This window comes from Ochotona princeps, chromosome X, assembly GCF_030435755.1.
Source record: "Ochotona princeps isolate mOchPri1 chromosome X, mOchPri1.hap1, whole genome shotgun sequence".
Classification (NCBI taxonomy): Eukaryota; Metazoa; Chordata; class Mammalia; order Lagomorpha; family Ochotonidae; genus Ochotona; species Ochotona princeps.
Window position 1 is genome coordinate 107,141,525 of NC_080865.1, and position 7,606 is coordinate 107,149,130.

At 46.4% G+C, this 7,606-nt stretch overlaps 1 protein-coding gene and 1 non-coding gene across 4 annotated transcripts in view; both read left to right on the forward strand.

The window, feature by feature from the left end:
* Positions 1-7,606, forward strand: part of DKC1 (dyskerin pseudouridine synthase 1) — a 129,190-nt gene that overhangs the window by 4,213 nt on the left and 117,371 nt on the right. For 2 of the 3 annotated variants that reach the window (XM_058658505.1, XM_012930851.3), the window contains exons 8-15: positions 165-295; positions 655-798; positions 4,693-4,813; positions 5,301-5,419; positions 5,743-5,846; positions 6,021-6,087; positions 6,452-6,580; positions 6,666-7,228. In XM_058658505.1, the coding sequence (XP_058514488.1) occupies positions 165-295; positions 655-798; positions 4,693-4,813; positions 5,301-5,419; positions 5,743-5,846; positions 6,021-6,087; positions 6,452-6,580; positions 6,666-6,734 (884 nt within the window). In that variant the 3' untranslated portion in view covers positions 6,735-7,228. Of the gene's footprint in view, positions 1-164; positions 296-654; positions 799-4,692; positions 4,814-5,300; positions 5,420-5,742; positions 5,847-6,020; positions 6,088-6,451; positions 6,581-6,665; positions 7,229-7,606 lie in introns of those variants that run through there. The other variant, XR_009244516.1, reaches the window with a different exon arrangement.
* Positions 386-518, forward strand: LOC118760823 (small nucleolar RNA SNORA36 family). The gene has a single exon (XR_004997002.1). It is a non-coding gene; the product is annotated as a small nucleolar RNA SNORA36 family (small nucleolar RNA).

Genomic DNA, 7,606 nt, shown 5'->3' on the forward strand with positions numbered 1-7,606 from the left:
ACTGGCCTCATTCTACAGGATCCACTTTATGTTTCCTTTGAAACTACTGTATGGCGTGGTCATGACCTGTGTCTGTCATCTGTGGTCTTGACGACTCAGAAGGACACTAACTCCAGCTTTCTCAACCAGCGATGTGTGTACCCTGTGTTGTATTTGTATCTTAGGCATCTTTTGGGTGAGCTGTGAGGCTGGCACCTACATTCGGACACTGTGTGTGCACCTTGGTTTGTTATTGGGAGTTGGTGGTCAGATGCAAGAACTTCGAAGAGTTCGTTCTGGAGTCATGAGTGAGAAGGTATGTCCGCGGCGTGGCCCGAGGCTTTGGAGCTGCCGCTCTGTATCCCAGCCCTTGCTGCAGCTCGTCCTGCTTTACGTCTCAGGCAATTTCCAAAGTGTTGAGTTCAGTTCAGGGCAGCTTCCCTGTTCTGTTAATTAAACTTTGGAACATTGAAAGGGGCTAGGAGACACAAGTGGACAGAGAATATCATTCTATTCATTTGTCTCCCCAGCCTACAACACTGCCTTCATAGAACTCATCTGTAAATGGGCTCTGGGTTCTTTATGAGCGTGGGCTACCGGAGAAGATGCAGTTTGTGGTGCTGAAACTGTCAGGTCCAAAGGTACTGAGCTATTTTCTTGTGTGCTTGATTTCAGGACCACATGGTGACAATGCATGACGTACTTGATGCTCAGTGGTTGTACGACAACCATAAGGATGAGAGCTACCTGCGACGAGTCGTGTACCCTTTGGAAAAGCTGTTGACATCTCACAAACGGCTTGTTATGAAAGATAGTGCGGTAAGCCCCAGGCTGAGAATCCACCAAAGATACCATGGGGTGTGTCTGTTTTTGTTGTTCCTTTTCAAAATTACTATTACCACTTTATGATACAGTTCCATAGGCCCTAGGGTTTCCCTTACCCGTCTCCCAAGTCCCCTCCCCCACCCCATTCCCGAGTTCCCCTATATCATTACTAACATACAGTTCTACATAAACAGTCACATGTCCATCATTGCGGGCATGGACAATGGCACAGAGTCCAGCATCCTAGTGGCAAGACATAGTAAACGGTTTCATTGGGAGTCCGTCTTTGTCTGGAAGCAGAGGTGCATACTGCATTGTATCCTCACATCTGGATGCGATAGTCTCCATTACACAGTTACTATACATCCCCGTAAGTGAAAAGCCACACAACAAAATGAACAACAGGAAGAAAAAAAGAAATTAACAACACCATGAAATTAAATAACATGCAACTGAATGACTAGTGTGTCATTGAAGAAATGAAAAAAAGAATCTTCTTGAAGAAAATGATGCTGCTGTAAGGGTCAGTGAAGAATTTAATGAGAAAATGTTTTGAAGAGATAAAACTAAAAAAAAAAAATCAAAATCCATGAGATGTAGTTTCTGCTGATCTTTGTTGGTGAGATATGTCTCCTGTATGTAACAAATAGATGAGTTTTATTTTTTAATCCAGTCTACTTATCTATGACATTTGATTGATGTTTTAAGCCATTTCCATTCAGAGTTTAATATCTATGGGTGGTACTTTGGTCCTGTCTTTAGGAATGGGTTGCTCATTGGTTTAGTCTTCTGTTGTCATTTTACTGGGATGTTCTTCACATTTGCCTTTGGTTTTGGTAGGTGCTATTCCTCTTCTCTGTCAAGAGAACTTCTTGAAGTATCCTTTGTAGGGCAGGTTTGGAAGAGGCATTTTCTTTTGACTTCTCTTCACTGTGGAAGAATTTTATTTCATTTTCAAAGACTAAGGAAAGCCTTGCTAGATATGTTATCCTGGGCCGACAATTTTTTTTCTTTTAGAATCTGGAATATGTCACTCCATTCTCTCCTTGCCTGTAGAGTTTCCTGTGAGAGATCTCCTGTGAATTTAATTGGCATTCCTTTCTATGTCAGTTGATTTTTTTTTTTTTTCACGTGCACTTTTAAGGATCTTTTCCTTATGTTCAACTGAAGAGAGCTTGATGATCATGTGTGGTTGTGAAGATTGCCTTTGGTCAAGCCTGTTGGGAGTTCTGTGCCCCTGCTGGATGTTTCCCAATTCTTTTTCTAGATTAGGGAAATTTTCCCTTATTATTTTATTAAATACATTTTTAAACCTAGCTTCTCTTTCTTCACCTTTTGTGGCTTCCATAACTCTTATATTTGGCCTCTTAATAGTGTCTTTCAGTTCTTGAATATTTTTTTTTTTTAGCTTGACCCAGCTCTGCTTCCAGATTTTTGTTTGTTTCCCCCTGGTGACAGGAAACATTTTCCAATTCTGAGATTCTTTCTTCTGCTTCCTTCATTCTATTTTGGAAACTTTCCACTGTATTTTTAATTTGCTCCACTGTATTCTTCCAGGTCTGGGTTCTTATGTTAGATTTCTACCATGGTATCCACAGCCCCAGCTCCTGGCTCACCACTCTCCACCTCCTGTGATACCGTGCTGAGGCTGCACTGTGGTCTCTGCAACCTTTCTCCCACTTCCGGTTGGAGCAGGTCCCAGGATTAGGGAGACACCAGGTGTCCTGAGTAGGTAGGTTGTTGTTGGTGCTGATCTTGCCAGAACCTGTTGGGCGTTATGTCTGGGTGCCACATGGACCTATTTTGACCCATAGCGATGCCGGAGTCACTATTATTTTCCCTGTGGGACTAGTGCACTGCAGTGAACTGGAAGTGAGTTTGCTCCCAACTCAGCACATGCTCACTGTTGTCCCTGCAGTCTTATTGCTTTTGCCACAGTGCACAAAATGGCGCCTGTTGGGCCCGGCGCAATAGTGTAGTGGCTGAAGTCCTTGCCTTGCACGCCCCGGGATCCCACATGGACGCCGGTTCTAATCCGGCAGCTCCACTTCCCATCCAGCTCCCTGCTTGTGGCCTGGGAAAGCAGTTGAGGATGGCCAATGCTTTGGGACCCTGCACCCGCATGGGAGACCCGGAAGAAGCTCCTGGCTTCGGATTGGCTCAGTTCCAGCCGTTGTGGCTCACTTGGGGAGTGAATCATCGGATGGAAGATCTTACCCTCTGTCTCTCCTCCTCTCTGTATATCTGCCTTTCCAATAAAAATAAATAAATCTTTAAAAAAAAAAGTTTAAAAACAAAATGGCACGTGTTGTGCTACTACTGGAGTTCTTGATCTGCTGTCGTCAGGTCTGAGGGCTACCCGGACCGGTCTTGGGTGGCACCTGTACGATGCCATGCTGTTGCACTTCACTGAGCCAGAAGTGAGTTCACTCCCAGCTTGGTGCATGCACAGTACTGTCCATAGTCTTTGTCTCCCTACACGAAATGGTGCCCAATTCAGCTCTAGGAGGCGGACTGGGCTGTGAAATCCACCCTGTTCCTGCGCTGCCTGTCTGGGACCTGCTGCTCTGTCTCTGCTTCTGGTCAAATCAAGCAGACCAACAGGTCGGGCAGTTCTTTGTCTGGGTTCACCTCCTGAGCTCCCGTGGTGAAAGTCCCTTCCCACCTGGTTGCTGGTGGAGTTCTGGCTGCAGGTGCCGTTCAGATCGCCACTGAATGCTGCTGGGATAGCAGTCACTGTAACACCACACTGTAGTGTCCATTGCTTTCCTGCTCTGTCAGTCTCCAGGTACCCCTCTGCTGTTGTTCTGTCCTCTCCTGTTTCCTGGAATGTGCCCTCTGCTCAATGATTCTCCATTTAAATGTGTCCTTACCCTGTTCTGCTGTCTTGATTCTCGGCCTCTGTTTTGCAAAGTCAAATGAAGTGCAGCACTGACCTTGTGAACTTACTGTTTCTTTTCTGGTTTCGTAAGTTGGATGTTAGGTTCTTTCTTCTTTCATAATGGAAGCATCTATGACTAAAATTTTTTGTTCAGCAAAAGCTGTTAGTGGTGCGCAAAAGTTGCTTTCAACATGATGTTAGCTTCTATGTGCCTAAGAAACCTTCACTTATTTAGATTTTTGTTAGAAGTTGGTTTAGTGGGGGAAAAGATGAGTTTCGAGAGGTTCAGAGCCTTAACAAACTTATTTACTCTGTAGAGGTTTGAAAAAAAATGTGTGTAAGTAAGTGTGTGAAGTCCACTGAGCTTATCAAGTCCTTTGTTCATACATCTACTAACTCGCCTTATCTTGTAAGTAGTCCTGCTAACAACACAAGTCATGGTGCATTTTTTTTCCCCAGTTAGGGTTTCTTTTGTGGTGGTGGTTTTACGAGTGAATTTCTTATTTTCCAAGCAGTGCTGCATGTGTTAGTACCTTTTTATTTCCAATTAGATTATCATCAGAGAATGTAGATAATGAAATTTTTTTGTTAGTGCTAGGCAGTTGTAAAAAGCCTGTTCTCCAAGGAGAGAGTAAAATACTCTGCTAGTGAGTGAAGATGGAGGGGCAGAGCAGATTGGACCCATTGCTCTATACGGTCTGTAAATTCTGTATGTCAAAACTTGTGTGTGATAAGGAAGAGCAGTTAGGGAAAGTGAAGGTTGATTGTGTGTGTGTGTATACATATAAAATTAATTTTATAATAAAGATACTTATAGGTCCCAGTTACATAATTGAAGATCAGGAAAAAGTCAATCTTATAGCTGAAGGATCAGAGAAATGGGAAAAGTAGCTGCTAAATTGATCTTTCAGATTTTTGACTCATGCATGTGAGGTGCTGGGTATAGTAGGTGGTGGTTCTACAAAGGCTGTGATGGAGACCGTTACATGGGCACCATTGCTTTGCAGGTGAATGCCATCTGCTATGGGGCCAAGATAATGCTTCCAGGTGTTCTTCGCTATGAAGATGGCATTGAAGTCAATCAGGAGATCGTTGTCATCACCACCAAAGGGGAAGCCATCTGCATGGGTACGCAGGGATGCTACCTTCATCAGTTCTGATGACATTGCCTGCAGGTTCACTGAGAGTAGGTCCCCACTTCCTGGTCCCTCAAAGTTGAGGGAGTGCTCCGAATGAAGGGCTGGTTAGCTTGGTACTTACCTTGAGTGAGAATTGTTTAGGGTAAGAGCCTTTAGTCATTGTTCACTTGTTCTTTGTAGTAATGTTTACCTTGTACAAGCTTAGTTAACATCCAGTAGCCCATCAGCCCTGACTGCTTAGTAAATCTGAGCAGCTGTGATCTGCAGCAGAAACAGCCCTGCACGTATGTAGAGCCACAAACCTGCCCGTGTGTCTTGACATTCTTTGATTGTTTCTTGTTAAGCTTAGTGCAATGTCAAAGGCTTCTTTCCCGGAATGGATGGTTTTCCCTGTATGCTCATCCTGGTTAAAGGGAAACTCCATTCAAAGTCCTAGAATCCTTCTAATCATTCCTTTCTGTTTCTAATTCCTGCAGCAATTGCACTAATGACCACAGCAGTGATCTCAACGTGTGACCATGGCATAGTAGCAAAGATCAAGAGAGTGATCATGGAGAGAGACACCTACCCTCGCAAGTGGGGTTTGGGCCCAAAGGTCAGTAGGACTGCGCAGTGTGCCCTGTCACATTGCTTGTCCTTGGGTTCTGGATTCTTGACAACGGAAACGGGCCTCATCTCTGACCTTAGGGAATGCGGAGTTGTGGGGACACTAACCTCTAGTGAGTACTAGTATCTGGAAAGGCGACAAGCAGGAGGTTGAGTTGACCTGGAGATCTGGGCAAGGAGTCTTGTCACGAGCTAGTGTGCAGGGTGTGTTACGTGTTGATGACACCAGGAGGGGAAGGAGGAGCCCGGGGCCCTGAGGCTTCACTTGTGTAGTCATGGGTATTCCAATGCGGACACCCTGCCATCCACCAGGCAAGTCAGAAGAGGCTGATGATTAAGCAGGGCCTTCTGGACAAGCACGGCAAACCCACGGACAGCACCCCTCCCGCCTGGAAGCAGGACTACGTGGAGTACAGGTGAGGACAGATGAAGGCAGAGGGGATGTGCTGCCATGACCGTGGCCACGGAGGACACGGCGCGGAGCACAGGGCAGGAGTTGGATTAGGAAACCAACGCTGCAGTTTGTTTACCAGGCTTGAGGACCACTGTGAGGAACCCATGTGACTTAGTGCCTCCCTCTCATTTTGCAGTGGGAAAGAGGTGGTTGCTGACGAAGTGAAGGGCCCACATGTGGTTGAAGCAGTGCAAGCCCCCAAGGTGAGTGGCGTATCCTTGCAGACACGGTGTAAGAAATGGTGCTGCTGACGGCACACCTTCCCAGTTCCGTGCAGCAGGGCTTCTCCCAGCGTGTGGTAGTGGGTAACCCTTGTCAGATGTGCTTTGCGTGCTGTCTTTGAGGATGTTGGGAGCCCTCCTGGAGAACTGGGGACCGCCCTCTACGAGACAGCTTGTGGGAGCCTCATGCTGCTAATGTAGCATTGCCATTTCATCCTATGGGCTTTCCGGACTGCAGGAGTGATCATGCCATCTAGAAGTCAAAACAGCTCGTGGGAGCCCAGTGTGCTGTCTGCTTTCCACCATTCCCCGAGATCTAACTGTTGACTGATTGTTTTTATTTCAGCGGAAACGTGAGAGTGACAGTGAAAGTGATGCGAGCCCTCCAGCAGCTCCTCAGTTGGTCAAGAAAGAGAAGAAGAAAAAGAAGAAGGCCAAAGTTGTTGCAGAGAGTGGAGGAGAGCCTGCCGAAGGGGTGTGTGCTTAGGCTCCGGGCTGGCTGGCTGCGCTGGGAACTGCTGCTGACTGCACTTCCCGACTTACTGTGTCTTTCCCTGTAGGACAGTGACAGCAGCAAGAAGAAGAAGAAGAAGAAGAAGGCTAAAGCTGTGGAGGTGCTGTCTGACTAGCGAAGGCTGTGCGCATCACCGTGTTAGCTGGGCAAAGGCTGAGCACTGAGCCGCAGAGAGAGGCACACTGCAGCTGTGACCTGCGACCTGGCCGATGGCAGCCTGCTTGTCCTGTTTTAAGGATGTGGGTGATGAAGGAGGCAGATGATGCCACTGGCTGTTGTGCATGGGAGGCCTTACTCCCCTTAAGAGCCACTACTGCCCAGTAGCTAGGTACGCACGGCGCTTGGCAGTTTCTCGCTCCTCTCCTCCACACTGAAGGAGCCTGGGAGGACAGCGTTCTGGTCTGGTGGCGGGCTGAGGCTTTTCTAAGGCTTGAGTGTACAGCAGTGTTCACCTAAAGCCGTCTGGTGCTTGGGGCTCTGGCTCAAGCTGAACTGTCCCTGTACCCTCTTGTTTTAACCCTCATTGTCTTTTAAATAATGCAATAGCTCATTGCTGGAAGCAGAGTGTTGTAATTTGTACTTATTAAAGTTGACTTATTAAGTTTTTAAGTATTTTTGTTGGGTTTTCTAATTATTGATCTGAAGTTAGCAGAGTAAAAAAACTTACCAGATTTTTTTAACCAAAATATTTCTTTTTTTACTCTGCTAATATATTTTGGTTAAAAATCTGGTAAGTTTTATGAGCGCACAGTCAGTCTTTTCCTTCTTGCTTAGTTTAGGACCCCAATTCTATATCTGAACTTTCACCATGGGCTGACCCAGCTACCTGGTGCGCCCTGATCCTGACATCCCAGCTCGTGTTCCTCCTGGAAATGTTGAGCTGTGGCAGAAAGTGTCAACGGTTCTCGGTCACACAGTGCGGCTTTGGCAAAGCCACAGTTGCTCTTCAGTCCCGGTGGGATGCAGGAGGGGCAATGTTTCCTTCTC